Below are 15,567 nucleotides of genomic sequence, written 5' to 3' on the forward strand. Positions count from 1 at the left end.
ATAGAAATTTTTATATTAATCAGATAAAAAAATAGAGTCCATATACAAATATAATTTAATAATAACTAAAATTGGTAGTTAAAAATAAGGAATATATTAAGAGAATACTAGATTTCATACCGGCATACAATAGAACTAAAAGAAATTCGGAAATAAAAAAAAGAAAATTAAAAGTAGAGGTTAGAGTTCATATAGAAATACAATTTAGAAATAACAAAAAAAAATAAAAATTTAAAAAATAAGGAATATTGGAAGAAGAATATAGAGTCCATATAAAATACAACTTTAAAAATAACTAAAATTCAGAATTAAAAAATAATATTGAAAGATAAGTTCAAAGTCCATATAGAAGTACGTACAATTTAGAAATAATAGAAATTATAAATTAAAATAAGGAATATTAGAAGAAGGGTATAGAGTCCATATAGAAATTTAGAATTAATTAAAATTCAGAATAAAAATAATAAAATTAAAAGTAGAGTTTAGAGTCTATATAGAAATACAAATTACAAATAACTAAAATTAAAAATTGAAAAATAAAAATTGGAACAATAGTTTAGAGTTCATATAATAATCCAATTTAGAAGTAACTGAAATTCGAAATAAAAAATAAATAATATTAAAATATGAGTTTAGAATCCATATAGAAATACAATTAGAAATAATAAAAATTTAGAATTAAAAAAAAGAAATATTAGAATAAGAGTCCATAGTCCATATAGAAACATAATTTATAAATAACAGAAATTCAGAATTGAAAAATAAGAATATTGAAAGAAGAGTTTAGAGTTCATATGAAGTATAATTTAGAAATAACTGAAATTTTCACTTTAAAATAAGAAATATAGGAATAAAGTTCATAAATAATATAAACTCATAATTAAAAAAATAAAGATTGTTGGAAGAGGAGTCTAGAGTCCATACATAAATATAATTTAGAAATAACTAAAATTCGGTATTAGAAAACAATTAATAACTATCACATATATATACAACACAATATAAATATTACACATTGATAGTTTAGTCAAGTTAGTATAAAATTTAAATTATGTTATGATTTTAAGATATTTTAATAATAAAATAAAACAAATATGCTATTATATGAGAGAAAACATAAGATGCTAGCCTCGCAAATTTGCATGGACCACCATGGTAGTCACAAATATGTTACTTGCCAGATATTATGAAAAAGTTATCGACTTTGTATAAAAATAATTAAATATTTTCAGAAACTTAACATATACCTTAGAACAAGAATAAATAGGCTAAGCAATAGAATAGATTTTTTTAAGAAAATATTATATTTTTAGAATCGTAGAGCAACTACGAGAATAACTCAGTGAGTAGAAACAAACAGGGTAGAAGTGTCAAAATGGTGGTGGGGTGAGAGACCTTTCAAGGTCTCAAAATTAAGATGCATGCAGCGATAAAAAATGAAAAGGAGAGGAGTTTTTTTAGCACCACTCGCATCTGGAGTTTCTGGACACAGTTTTAACCTCAGAGAGCTACAGCGTACGTACGTGTACAAAGCTACAAAACCATGATATTTTCTTGTCATTTTTCATGGACGTGCTCTTTTCTCTTCAGTATTACAATTTCATCGACGTTTCTGATTCCTCGGATTCGGAGGGGTCAATATTCCCTTTCATGCAAAGCGCATACGTACTACACTCCATATTGCAACGTATAGATCGATAACTGCAGATAACGATTGCATATGTCCTAGCTCTAGTGGATCAGATTATCGAGAGACATGGGCGTTGCGAATTGGAATCCCGCAGCGTGCCACGTAGTCGTATTCCCGTTCAGATCTTTTCGACTAGCATGGCCGGAGTGTGTCCGGTGTCACTGCAGGAACACCGTCTTGTGGCTGGTACTGGAATCGACAATTTTGTGCATGAGATCCTGGAAATTCCATGCTTCCCGCCCAGCCAGATCAAGATACGAAGACCTCGTGTTTCCTTTTTTTTTTTTTTGAAACTACGGTCTCGTGTTTATGTTTTCATCAAATGCTACTGGTACTGTGTACTATGCAGGAGTAAAGAATATGGGAAGCCATACCGTGTGGTGCACGCGTCGCTCTCGCGCGGGCGGCTCGGGGGCGAAAACCCTAGCCGCCCGCGCCTGGCAGCTCCCTCCTGGCGCGACGTGGACGGGGCGACGTCGATGAGGTACCCCACCGCCGGGAGAAGTGGAGGCGGCGGGGCGGTGTGGGGTGGCGGCGGATCCGGCACCCCCATGGCCGGATCTGGCGCGGCAGCGCGGCCCGGCGGTGGTGCGCGGCTGGGGGCGGCAACGGTGGCCCGGCGGCGCGATGCGGCTGGGGGCGGCGGCGGCGGCACGGCGGCTGGGAGCAGGGCACCTGGCAAGGTGGCGGCGGCTCCGGCGGCACCCCGCCCGGATCCGGCGTCCCCGCGGCCGGATCCGACTCCCGGATGGCCAGGGTCGTTATGGCCGGCGTCGCCGGCGACGGGAGGACGGCGCGTGCGGAAGGACGGCACATGCGCGACGGGAGGACGCCGGCGTCAAGGTCGATGCGTGCGGCGCCGTGCAGCGGGCCGACGCGGCAGTGGCTGGCGCCGGCGATGCTTGCCGCCAGACCTCGTGGATGACCGCTGGTGGGGGCTGCTGCCAGATGGATGGCTGCATTGTGGGGGACCCGACTGGGACACCGGCTTGCATGGCGGCGGCGGGGTCGTTGCGCGTCGCCCGTGTGACGGCGCTGCAGGTATTGGCCGGTGGAGATGCCGCCGGATCTAGGGTCGAGCTCGGATTCAGCCGCACAGCACTGCCATCACGACCAGTGATGACGAGGGGACGCCATGTGGGTGCCTTCTCATCTCCTTGGAGCTCCTCCCCTTCTTGACCGCCTGGTCGTGGGGAGCTCCTTTGCGAGACGGTGAAGGCAGCGGCAAGGTTGCCCCAGGTTGTTATCGATAGTGATGGGCGGTGGCGGGCACTCTCTTTGGAGGTGACGGCATGGGAGGAAGGCTAGCTGGTCGCCGAAGTGCAACGGTGGTTTGGTCGTGCTCGTTCCAACATGTAGCTGTGAGGGTCGCGCTGGCAGCAGGTTAGGTCGCTTGGAGTCCAGCCGACGGAGGGGCGTCGTTGCTGTAGAGGCCACGTGTTGACATTGCCTGGGAGTCGGTGAGGTAGCAGCAAGAGGGGCATTGGCAGGTGCTAGGCGAAAGCCGGCCCAATTCTTGGGCGGCAACGGTGACGTCTTTGGGTGTTGCAACCCTCTTGAGGGCGTTGTTGAGGTGCCTCCCTCCCCCTCTTCAAGGATTCTCTAGGTGAAAACCTCATACTTTCGGGATGGGCGATGGCGGCATTTTGAATGTCGTGACCTTCTTGAAGGCATCGTTTTGGAGGTGGCCGTGTGTTCCTCTCGGTGTGGTGGTGTGTAGGCACGTGGCGGGGTGTGTTTTCTTTTGTCCGGTTCCCCTGTCCCCTGCTGCTTTCGCCTTTGGTTGTAAACGTCTATTTTACTCCTCTTAATGCAAAAATACGCTTCTAGCGTATTCCCAAAAAAAAAATACCGTATGGTGCAGACTGGAGAGTGCACATGCCTTGGTTCTCAATTCTCATAGACAAGCATATGGCATGTGATGAGCAGAGATTAGGGGTTTGTATGTTGAATACTCCTATAGAAACTGGTCATAATCATGGTGTAATGGATTATGAGAACACAGGCTGTGTTTAGTTCACACTAAAATTAGAAGTTTGGTTGAAATTGTAACGATATGACGGAAAAGTTGAAAGTTTATGTGCGAAGAAAAGTTTTGATGGGATGAAAAAGTTGAAAGTTTGAAGAATTATTTTAGAACTAAACACGGCCACACTCGGATGAACAGCCCAACAGTGGTCGGAATAATTAACTATTCGCCACTCTTACGAGTAGTGATAAAGAATTTACCACTGTATCCATATGTTATAGACAAATGAGGACCCACGTGTCATAGGCAGCGAGTGGCAAATCCTTAATTGCCACATCTTAAAAGTGGCAAATAGTTAAATGCCCCGCTGTTAACTGATTTTTGAATGAACAGCCGCCTATGTAGCTTAGCAGTACCTTTTCTTCTGACTTGAATCAAGAGCAACCGCAAAATTGTCCCATACCATACCTTCAATATGAAGTTTCAAACCAGCCTTTTTAGTTGGAAGTTTCAAACCAACCTTTTTAGTTGCTGCAATTTTAGTTCTCCAATTACAAGGACCCAGCTTCGAGCTTATTTCTTCTTCACCCGTTCGCGGCCACAAAAGGACAAAGACGAAAACAACCACAAACCCTGTCCCAAATATCGCAACACCATCGTTGGAGAAGCAGCCATCTGTAACTGCCACAGGACTCCACCTCACAACGGTATGTGACCGGAATTCAGATTTTCAAAATACAAGTTCAAAACAAAATAATACTCATCCAGAATTATTCGTAACAGTTGTACTAGAAAGCAGAAAGTAGGCCACAAAAGAAATTTTCCAAAGGTCACACAACTAGGCAAAATATAGATGAATTCATACAGCTACCCATACAAATCCCTGGCATTGCTACATGCCTACAAGGCTACAACACTTGCTGATACTACTGCTTGCTGCTACGCTACATGCAGATGAACGGGCAGGCTTCACAATAAAAAATATTAGCCTGCACTCAACCATAAGGCACAACCTGTACACATCAAGAACAATCAAGAAACTGTACAGAATTGAGGGATGCGATCATACAGACCAGCATCTCATCTCATTTCATCTCATCTGCCTGATGAGACCAAGGACCTCTCTTCAGAGCCCTGCTTGACCAATGGTTTTGCGGGTGGAGAAAGCTTTGTGCTTCCACGATCCAATTCCTGGGCAGCTGCGGCATCTCCGCTAGGAACCAGTTCTGGTTTCTTGGTGTAGTTGAACTGCAGATCCTTGTTCGCAGCCAGCGCCAATAGCTCCGACTCCTCGAGCCCCCTAGTTGGGCCAAGGCTGCATCTATCTGGTTTATGCTTAGCAAGCGCATCCCTGAACTTCTTAATCTGCACACAGAAGACACCACAATTATAAGTACATCATCAAACAACTTACGACACTGCACACCACATATTCAAAGTATACACATGTGACCAAGTTACTGGTACAGAAACCCCGGTTAAAAGCAGAAGTATACATCAGTAAAGAGGTAACACACGTGATCTCCATCAAGTCATGTTCTAATTTAGCAACAAAATTTCTTCTCCTTTTTTTTCCAATATCACCGAGCTAGCAGTAATGTTTAGATGCAGGAGAATCTGGTCGATTAATTGGTAAATTTTGGAAGAACATTTCAAAAGAGGCATCATTGTGAGTTTAAGAGAAACTTCCCATACTAAATTTTACTAGTAGTAAATACATAGTACTCCCGAAACACTATAGAAGATTAAACATGAACTAGGATCCAATTATACCACAAGGCTAATGGGGAATAGTTTCCTTACAATACGAATATTAAGCAACACGAGCAATTGAAAGCACAAGACCAGATCAAGATCTTACAGTTGCGTTAGTACAGCTGAAGCTGCAGAGCCGGCCCTGAGCTCCCCTGTAGAACCTGAAGAAAGGAAGAACATGAACATGGAGGCTGTAGCACATAGACTTGTGCTCCTCATAGTTCACCTGCAAGAACAGCACGTCCGGATTCTGCTCTGCAATCTGGCAAATCTGCGCAAAGAAATACATGTAAAAAATTTTCAGAACTGCCGAAATCTCATGAAGGGTAAGCTGCAATTGAACTACTTCATCGGCTCTGATTTTGACCTTGGGGTGGAGGGCACGGCAGCCGCCGCAGCCAGGGGAGAAGAAGTCGACGATGACGAGATTGTCGCCGGCGTTGGTCAAGGAGTCGACGAGGTCTTGCGCGGACTCGACCTCCCGCATGTTGGGCTGCAATCCCTTCTCCCACCACTTCGTGGCTTTCGCAAACGCGAGATTCATCTGCCGCGTACAAAGCAACCAAATCATATTAGTAAATAAAGTATGAAGAAATTTGTAGAAAGTAAATTTATGGTGAGGGATGATTTATTATGTGAAATAAAAGATACTTAACAAATTACAAAGAAAAAAAACTAAAACAGGATGAAATGGAAGAAAAAAAAATTTAGTCAAATCACCTGCACTGGCGCGACGAGATTCCGGGGCACGGGCCTGGATCTCCTCGGCCCAACCGCCAGCCTCCCGCCGAGGAAGGGGCTCCTCCTGCCGATCCGCAACGCCGACGTCGCCGCCGCCGCCGCCATGCGCACCGACGCCACGGCGCCCCTCCGCCGGCCGCGGCTCCCGCACGGCGGCACCGCCACGCTCCCCTTCACCGCCACCGCCTGCGCCGCCGTCGCCGCCATCGCCGCTCTCACGGATCAACCAACACGCTCGCCGAGGAAGGAGGAGGAGGAAGCACGCGAGGAGAGGAAGATGAGCACGAGAAGAGGGGGAAAGGAGAAGAAGAGGATTGGAGAAGCGGCGAAGGAAAGCTGCTCCTTTTAAAAAGGAGGCCCACGGATAAAAACGAAAACCGCCACTTCCCATCCCTCGATCTCAGCCGTCCGTTCGACCCATCAACGGTCGGATGGACGCCACGTAAGGCGGAAGCTTCTGGCGCTTCTCTGTTTTTCCGGTGGTTTTTATTTCGAGGAATGGATATATTCCGGATAAGAGAGGAAAAAAAAAAAGAAATTGGGGCTCACCGCTCACATGCCCCGTAGGGTCAGGAAGGCGCGGTGCCACGTGTGGGAGGGTGAGCTTGGTGCAGCTCGCGGGGGGCACGTAGCGAGACGCGGTTTCTTGGTCAAGGATGAGGTGGGGCCCAGCGCACAGCGAAGTGGAGAGGTAACTGTATAAACCGGCGACCCATGACCCCGGCCGGTTTTGTTTTGGTGACACCTATTTACATCCCTGATTTCATCTATCGGATGTTTTTTTTTAATGTTAACAATTGTTACTGTATAATTTTTCTTGTTTAGTTTCTTAAGCTGTTTTATCTCTAGCTGCGATCAAACTATGTTAAGAAATTTTGCAACAAATGGCAAACAAGTTGGAATAATATGGGTTGTTTTTAACTTTTTCAACTGTTAATTATCTTCCTTTGGGGCACCACACATGTTAATTATATCTATTTACTTGAGAGTGGACTACCAACCAGGCCACTACTATTAATAGTGAACTAGTAGTATTTAGATAGAGATGATATTATGTGGTGAAGTTTCAACGCAGGATGGTAACTCCTATTCATAGTAACTGATTCGGATAAAGAATGAAAGTATCCGCCGATGGCAACTAATAATATGGCCATGAATGATTATTAGGTGTCTATTTTAAGCACAACCACGCGTTGATTATCTGTAAGATTATCTTTCATTTTCTGATTTTGTTGTCCTGCTAAAAAGAATGCGTTCCTTGGCATATGCTTACGATTTAAATAATTAAATTCGGCCTACCAATTTAGTGTCATTTATCTAAAATGACGAGTGTAGAAATATGGATTCAATTAACCCAAGAAAAGCCGGATCGCTGGCCTTTTTCTAAAAGAAAAATAACCCAATAAATATATACACCAGTGCATGAAATAATTCGGAGAAGGAAAAACTTTGCGTACTCTATTTGACATTTTGTCAAGCAACCAAACAAAGATGTGATTATTCCACTACTTTTCCCCACCTTATTTAGAGACGTTTCCTGCAGATCCACTATTACTACCGCTGTCATGGACTCACGAGAACCCTGAGAATCTGATGGCAAAGTAATGAAGAGCACTAATGAGTCATGACGTACACAAATAGACATCCAAATAGAAATAGTGACATCCTGAACCCTGAGATTCCGATGTCATAGTACTACAAATAAACATCAGGAATGGGTCGTGCCGTACACAAATAAACATCCAAATAGAAATAAGAGTAAATTACAGATTGGGTTAAGAGTAAATTACAGATTGGGCTATGTATTTTGATCGTAGTTTCACATTGAACCATCTATAGTTCAACTTTTTCATTTAACACCAGATCTTTTTACCTAAAGTTGCAATTTGGACTAGTGGCAAAACAAAAGGGGACTAGCTAAAAAACTGTTGAGTGTTTTTTTAGAGAAAACTTTCAAATCTAATTATAGTATATAATTTCACTATCACTATACTATAATAATAATAACTTGTATATATATATGTTTTAAAAATAATATATGCAACAATTTATATAGAGATAACAATGTAGTTATAGTGTAGTTACACTAATTATAGTATAACTACAATATAACTAGCATGTAACTGGAATGCAATTTAGATGTAACTTAAACAAATCTACCATAAACATGTAATGATGGGACTAGCTTGTGAAAAGAGAGTTTAGATCCGATAGCAAAATATCTCAACACAAATCTTAAAGCGGAATAGACGGCCAAAAAAATTGATAGTTTTCACTCAAGAAAACTGTCGACAGTCATCTAACAGTTTGGAAACAGAAGGCAACCCTGACAGAAAATTTAACTACTGAGCTCGTATGGTCTGAAAGAATTAAGTACTCCTACCTGTTCAGTTAGCTCAAGGAAAACAAAAGGCAACCCTGACAGAAAATTTAACTACAGTACACCAACGAGGACTGGTCAACTAGGCAATGTATCCTATGCATACACCTATTTTAGTGCACTCATGCACTCGGCCACTGTCGGCCCTTCGATTCTAATCCAAAGGCTAAAAACGAAGGTGCGGCGTTTTTGTAGAAAGCCGCCCGCAACACCTATGTATGTTTACAGAAAACCCCTCACTTCCCTTCATCTTCTTTCGTCCAAACCTCCTCGATCCATGTCGATCCCCAAACCTGCTCTATCACCTTCGGTCAGGGATGGCGGGACTCGTCGTCGGCGCCTGCAGCATGGCTGTTGGTGATTTTGCGTCCATCTACACACAGCTAAACATCGAGCTGGCCGAGCAAGCAGCACCGTGGCCCGATTGGCCGGCAAGCAGCAACATGACTGGGGAGTATCATGGTGTTCAATCGAGGAAAAATGGCAGCGAGGCTGCCATATCAATAATTAAAATAGGCTATGTCCAATCAGGAGAAAAACAAGAAGAGAAATCAACAAATAAACATGGACATTACAGCTGAAGAATCGAGAAAAAAAACACGAGAAGAGACTCGCCGGAACAACGGCCTCCATGGCTCCATGTGGACACTATAGATGGAGACGAACCATTCATCAAGCAGCTGGACAGCCACGCCAGCTGTGAAGGATAGCGCCGAGGCAGCCGCACCCTGGCGTGTCGACCGATGCTAGCCCTAGCAGCAGGATTCAATGAAAATCAAGATGGGTCGTCGTTCTGTTCAACCCCATCGCACGGAGATGAGATCTGGATCGAGGAGGTTTGGACGAGAGAAGACGAAGAGAAGTGAGGGGTTTTCTACAAACATACACAGGTGCTGCGGGCGGCTTTATGCAAAAACACCGCACCTGCGTTTTTAGCCTTTGGATTAGAATCGAAGGGCCGATAGTGGCCGAGTTCATGAGTGCACCAAGATAGGTGTGTGTATAAGATACGTTGCCGCTCAACTATCTACTGACAGAAAACACTAGTGCTGTATTTTAAACCTGGATTCCACAGAGAGCATAAAACAAGAGTTTCGACTAGATTGCTACTCTTAATAAATTCGAGTAGTTCACACCTCGCGCAGGAATCTCTTAATGTATGAATCAGTTCAGTTCCCACCGAATTCAGTAAATAAATGCCACATTACATAGGCCTCAATTGTTTCCAAACCCAACATTTTCAGACCGCAGAACAGAACCGCTACAAGGTTCTGTACAAGTTTATCTTTCACCATATATGAACGAGGATGCTCTTCAGCCCACAATCTACAATCTTCACTCTTCTGTACAGTGTACATGCGCCCAGTTCCTTCCACATATTTTACCATTTAGGGCCCGTTTAGTTCCCCAAAAATTTTTCCCAAAAACATCACATCGAATCTTTAGACACATGCATGAAGCATTAAATATAGATAAAAAGAAAAACTAATTGCACGGTTATGGGGAAAATCGCGAGACGAATCTTTTAAGCCTAATTAGTCCGTGATTAGCCATTAAGTGCTACAGTAACCCACATGTGCAATTAGTCTCAAAAGATTCGTCTCGCGGTTTCCAGGCGAGTTCTGAAATTAGTTTTTTCATTTGTGTCTGAAAACCCCTTCCGACATCCGGTCAAACGTCTGATGTGACACCCAAAAATTTCCTTTTCCCCAACTAAACACACCCTTACAGGTGCAACACGGCCGAAAAACATTGTTGTCCGTCAGACTGAAACAATCAGTGCCATTCCCCACCAAACGTCTGGCAGCACAGTAAAGCACATTTAATAAAAAAAAAAAGGGGCTCGGAACCTAACTCCTATATCCATATATTTAACAGTGGAGATACAAATTTACCTGAAGAAATACTCAAGAGTTTTGGTCTCCATTTGCTAGTCCCTATTGACTTAAAAGTGCATTCAGTATCTGAAAGAATGCAACCCTCCTAGGAAGATTTGTTAGCCGCAGGGTTTCTGCCAAACTGTATAATCATTGGTTTGCCTTTGAACACATAACCATGTACAAGATTCTGCAAAACAAAGAATCAAACCATTCTTTAGCATGCATGGCCATGATAGGTTCAGTTGTAAACAAATCATAGTCTTCAGCGTGCATGCCTCCAATAGACTCAATTTTTGTAAAAAGTAATAGAAGGATAAAATACACCAAATTAAAGCTGTATCATAAGGAGAATTCAGTAAAACTGTGTCCGCATGGGCCCAACCATAGCATGCAGACTAACAAATCATAAAAAGTTTGATGAAGTTTAGAGCCCCAAAAGGCCTAGCAGAGTTTAGTTATTGTCCACTTGGATTGGTTAGACAGAATCTATCTCCAGTTGATTGAGGAAAGACTGCAAACCTTAACCATGAACACTCAGGAGTTTGGATGATTAAATTCTTTAGGAAGGAACCTGGTATGTGCCATTCGCATATTGTGTTTTCTATCCTAGAAATTGAACAGGGGGACGTATGCTCTTTCGAGATAAATAACATAATTCACCTTTTCTTTCTCAGTTAAGCTGCGTTAATGCAACTTAAACTGACATTTGCCAGTGCCGAGCCTAATGAGAAGCTCTAAGTATTTTGTCAATGCCAGTAGTTTAGTCACTAGAGTTTGGTCGATTACTTGTGTCTTATTGTGGAAAACAAAGAAGTAATATTGTCTAAAGAAACAACTGATAATCACTAACCAGTGCGCGTTGAGCAAGTTCAACCGATGGAAATGTCACAAAGGCTTGGCCCCGCATCCGCCCCTCCTGGAAAATGACCAAAACAGATAATGCAACCGAATAATCCACTAGCAAAGTGAGACGACAAAGCAGTTTAAAAGCTAATAGGTTATGTGGTTTCAAACAAACAGCGAATTCTCTGATAGTTTTCAGCATGGATAACATGGGTGCAGAGGAAGGAACATCATTTGTTGTTTTGCATGGAACTTATTTGTGGATAAAGAGTAAAAGCAAAAAGAGCATGCACATTTGACCTGCATTAGTTTGATGCTCAGACTAGATCGTGCAATGTCCATGTTTTCAAAAACAGACCCTGGGGAGCAGATAAAAAAGAAATTAGCGAGATAATATGAGAATTGAGAAGATACTGCCGTGATCTTTTTACAAGTAGTTAATAAACAATGCATTCAGTTTCCAGCTGTCTCACCAAAGACATAGTAGAAGTCATCCTGAATGACATCCTTTGCCAAGTTCTTTATGTATAACACACTGGCAGGATTCCCTGGTGTGTAATTCTGCCCAAAAAAACAGTGACACGCAGAAATGTCAAAGAAATAGAAAAGAAAAACCTGAGACTGCTAGGCTTGCAATAAATTCTTTTTTCTGGTTCATGTTCTATGTCCAATTTAAGGAAAAGCAACTGAAAAAAGGGTCACAGTGAAGAACAGGCCTATTTGTGTGACATCAAAGCAATACCAGCGTATGAAAAAGAATATAATGCGGCTTATCTAACACCAATCTTCGAACTTGTAGTTTCTCATTTCTGAGGTCAAGACGATGAAAGCAGCTCAACAACAGCCAACAGATAATAATGGTGGCATATATTTGTATTGACCATTTTGATATTACATTCAAACACCAAGAGAAAATTACATAACTGAAATACCCTGCAAATGACATAGGGTCACTTTGTAGTTGCTGTGCTGCGGGATCCAGGTAGTGAAAGGGATCTTTACTAATGCAAATAAGGTTTTGTTATAACTCAAAAAATTGTGCTCAAGTAACAATTTCATCCTAAAATAGCAAGAAAATAAAGACACAAGAGTTTTCTAAAAGCCCTGTCATATAATACCAAATTGATGAATAACTAGGCTTGGCAACCAAAGTTTATGTACCTTGAACATAGGAAGGGACAAAATCTCCTCTGGCGGCAATTTCTCTTTTTCTATATCCTGAGGTGTGACAAAATGTTTTCCTTGAAGTTGTTCAGCTGTTGGCACCAATTCTTTGTCAGTAGTACTTTGAACAGTAAGCTCCTTCTGTGCAGCCTTTGGGGCAATATTAATCTGTAGATGATTGTTGCATTAGAAAATATAAGAAGGCACTAAACCTTTGGATAATGACATATGGGAAAGAAGTTCACCTGCAGAACTGGATTTTTCTTTTTTATCACTTGAAGCTCACTAGAAACTAATGCAGCAGGTTTCACCCCGACTGCTTCATGAGCAATACTTTTATCAACTGCAGGACCAACAATAGCTTCATGCTTTGTGCGCTTGACTTTCCTTTTATCAACATCCTCCTGAAACCAATAAAGTAGCCATGCTTTATGATTAAAATGGCAAAGAAACTACAAGGTGGAAAACTATAAAGGATGAAGTAGCATGTACATCAGAAGATTCCAACTCAGACTCATCACTAGACAGATCTGTCAAATGAGGTTTATTTGCTGCAGACGGCTGTGGAGGTGGTGGTGGTGGTGGTGGAGCAGGCACTTGTGATGGTAGAGGTGGAGTAGGCAACGCCATCCGAAATGGAGCTGGAAGATTCATCTTATTCATCAAATGCAACACCTGTAAACAGAACATACATAAAAAAAATGCATCTACATTGACTTCTCAAAATCATGCCATGAAATGCTACATGTTAGGTTGAAATCCTAATAAACCTGGGTGTAAAATCGGGGAACAGCAATTAGAGCATTGACTATATTTGTCAATATGTTTCCATCTGGTGGAGGATACGCGTACCTACAAAAAAGAAAAGACATTCCAAAGTGCAATAAGATCAAACAAGAGCAACTGTGGTAGCTTATGACTTGTAGAAATGTATATCAGATAGATCTCCTCAAGATAACAAGTGGTTGACCTATTTGAGAAATGTAAAACGTTAATTTGAACTTAAATAGATAAGATTGGAGAAGACACTAGTGTGATTTTGTTTAGTTCCAGATGGATTGCCATTAGCGTGGGACATAGATGGGCATTGCATTGAAGAACTCAGGCCTTGTTTGGCTAATGGGTTAGGGGAATGATTTCCAACCCACCAAAAGGCATCTTTAAATCCTAACCATCCATTTTCCCTCTTCCATTTAACCCTAACCCTTCACTCATTTCCCAATCCCAATCCCACTCTTCTTATCCCATTATCCAAACAAACCCTCAGGCCTTTATACTAGGCAGTCCGTCCAAATGATCAAGCAGCTCAACAATTCAACACACATAAATCAATTCGTTTCTCAATATCCAAGCATTGCATTGTAACATAAGGTGCAATTTGCAGTTAGGAAAAACAATGTAGAGCCTATGAATATCGAGGAAAACTTTGGCAGTTGCCTACTCGGGGCTGATCTCAGCGTGCAGGTAGAAGCTAAGCTCTTAATTATTTTTTCAAGACTGGGCATTTGGTATGTAATCGGTGTATTCACAGGAAACAGAACATGTTAGAAGGTGATGAAAGAAATGATGATGATGATGGTGAAACTTACTCGAGGTGCGGAGGAAATGGATAATCCACCCCAAGCCTAGGCGCAATTGGTTCAGCAGAAGATATGGGATTCTTCTGGTTTAAGGAATTCATACTTGGTACTTGCAATGCCCCTTGTGCTTCATGCTCCTGTTGCTTCTCGTTAGCATTCTTTGAATTTGGCTGGTTCGCTCTCTCGACTATCAGCACTTTCCCAAGGAACCTCAACCTGCAGAAATGCATAATTGAACAGGATAATATGGAACATGTAAGGCCAGTTGAGCATTACGGAGGACTGGTTCACAATATTAAGAAAATATCCTCAAGTGATTTAACAATGAGCAGAGCTTGTGCTTGAGGAAAAGAACCTGTTCAGCAGAGACTGTGCCTGACTGGCCACCACCTCGTCCCTAAAATCTACGAATGCGCAATTCCTCAACCTATTGCAGTAAAACGAAAATAGTTTCAGTCATCACGAAAAATACTACAATTGTTCCATCGCTGCACATGCCAAGCGACTACTGCCGTAAGCAGATAGTTGATGAATTTCAGAGCGACATAGTTGAAACACTTCGTAGCACATAAGTAGGCGATAAGTGAAGACCAAGTACTTTCCACCGGCGCAGGGGCGGACGGATGTGGCGCCGTAGTGGGAGAAGAGGCGGGAGAGCATCTCCTGCGGGATGGCCTCTGGAAGGTGCCGCACCAGGAGCGTCGCTGCCGGCGGAGCAGACCCAGGCGGCGGCTGCTGCTGCTGCGGCGGCGGCGGCGGCGGCGCTAGTGATGGAGTAGCGGGCGCGGGACGAACGTGCGGAGGCGGCGGCGGCGGCGGGAACGATGCCATCGGAGTCGTACCGGGGCTCGGCGTCGATTCGGGAAGATTAGTAGGGTTTTCGCCGAGGTGCCTAGCGAAGGTGGGAGGGCGCGGGAGGAGGAGATGAGGCTTCCGGGGCGCTAGGGGAGATCGGAGAGTGCGGAGATGAGAGAGGCGACCGGCGAGGAGGCGGGAGGAGGACGGCGGCGCTGCTGCTGTGTGCCGTGCGGCGGGGAGGGCGACCGTCTGCCGAGGAGAAGGCCGATGCCGTGGCATGGCTCAGTGGCCGCCTTAGTTGTGGCCGGCCCACTAGTACATGGGTTGGCCCACCAAGGGCCCACGGCCTAGACGAATTGTGTGTGTTCGTTGGCCCGACCCAATGGCTTGCAAAGTTGCAAGGAATAAGTTCACTTGAAGTCCCTTAACTTGTAAACAAATCTGATTTTCGTCTTTCAACCGAAAAACCAAATACAACTGGTCCCTCAACTATCAAAACCGGTACAAGTAAGGTCGCTTAGCGTTTTAGATGGTGGTTTGGCTAACGTAGTGCATACGTGGCTGGTTTGACTTAGTCATCATCCTACGTGGCGGTGAGGTGGCACTACAAGCAAAATATAAAAATTTAAAACTAAACAACAAAAATGGGGCCCACATGTCAGTCGGACGAAAGAAAAAAATAGTGGGACCCAAATGTCCCTCTTCTCTATCCACTAACGACGGCGTGTCGTCGGCTCGGCGCCTCCTCTCTCCCGGTTATCCTTCCT

The 15,567-nt window shown here is 43.3% G+C and overlaps 2 protein-coding genes across 3 annotated transcripts; both read right to left on the reverse strand.

Annotated features, from left to right (window-relative positions):
- Positions 1 to 4,478: 4,478 nt before the first annotated feature.
- On the reverse strand, positions 4,479 to 6,466 carry LOC127765081 (thioredoxin-like 1-2, chloroplastic). The gene is made up of 4 exons (XM_052289884.1): positions 6,135 to 6,466; positions 5,782 to 5,958; positions 5,521 to 5,685; positions 4,479 to 5,024 (listed from the first exon to the last, which is right to left on the reverse strand). Exons 1-4 carry the CDS (start codon positions 6,360 to 6,362, stop codon positions 4,755 to 4,757), a joined length of 840 nt encoding a protein of 279 aa, XP_052145844.1. The 5' UTR covers positions 6,363 to 6,466; the 3' UTR covers positions 4,479 to 4,754.
- Positions 6,467 to 9,677: 3,211 nt separating this feature from the next.
- LOC127765121 (U11/U12 small nuclear ribonucleoprotein 65 kDa protein) lies at positions 9,678 to 15,041 on the reverse strand. 2 transcript variants are annotated; one of them, XR_008016080.1, is made up of 12 exons: positions 14,601 to 15,041; positions 14,358 to 14,429; positions 14,012 to 14,218; positions 13,193 to 13,274; positions 12,915 to 13,097; positions 12,668 to 12,826; positions 12,420 to 12,590; positions 11,732 to 11,819; positions 11,559 to 11,617; positions 11,266 to 11,331; positions 10,431 to 10,602; positions 9,678 to 10,335 (listed from the first exon to the last, which is right to left on the reverse strand). XR_008016080.1 is itself a non-coding variant. In XM_052289958.1 (11 exons), the coding sequence occupies exons 1-11, from the start codon at positions 14,831 to 14,833 to the stop codon at positions 10,519 to 10,521; spliced, it is 1,404 nt and encodes a 467-aa protein (XP_052145918.1). In that variant the 5' UTR covers positions 14,834 to 15,041; the 3' UTR covers positions 9,678 to 10,518. The 2 variants fall into 2 exon arrangements, 1 of the variants encoding a protein (XP_052145918.1); XM_052289958.1 differs by having other exon boundaries at positions 9,678 to 10,602.
- Between the last annotated feature and the right edge of the window lie 526 nt (positions 15,042 to 15,567).

This window comes from Oryza glaberrima, chromosome 3 (assembly GCF_000147395.1).
Source record: "Oryza glaberrima chromosome 3, OglaRS2, whole genome shotgun sequence".
NCBI classification, from domain to species: Eukaryota; Viridiplantae; Streptophyta; class Magnoliopsida; order Poales; family Poaceae; genus Oryza; species Oryza glaberrima.

Coding starts and splice junctions, on each gene's coding strand:
- LOC127765121 (XM_052289958.1), bottom strand. CDS start 14,833: ATGGCATCGTTCCCGCCGCCGCCGCCGCCTCCGCACGTTCGTCCCGCG. Junction 13,098..13,192: donor TTCCCCGATTTTACACCCAG/GTTTATTAGGAT, acceptor TTCTGTTTACAG/GTGTTGCATTTGATGAATAA. Junction 12,591..12,667: donor AGAAAAATCCAGTTCTGCAG/GTGAACTTCTTT, acceptor AATCATCTACAG/ATTAATATTGCCCCAAAGGC.
- LOC127765081 (XM_052289884.1), bottom strand. CDS start 6,362: ATGGCGGCGACGGCGGCGCAGGCGGTGGCGGTGAAGGGGAGCGTGGCG. Junction 5,959..6,134: donor ATCTCGTCGCGCCAGTGCAG/GTGATTTGACTA, acceptor TGTACGCGGCAG/ATGAATCTCGCGTTTGCGAA. Junction 5,686..5,781: donor GCCGTGCCCTCCACCCCAAG/GTCAAAATCAGA, acceptor TTCTTTGCGCAG/ATTTGCCAGATTGCAGAGCA.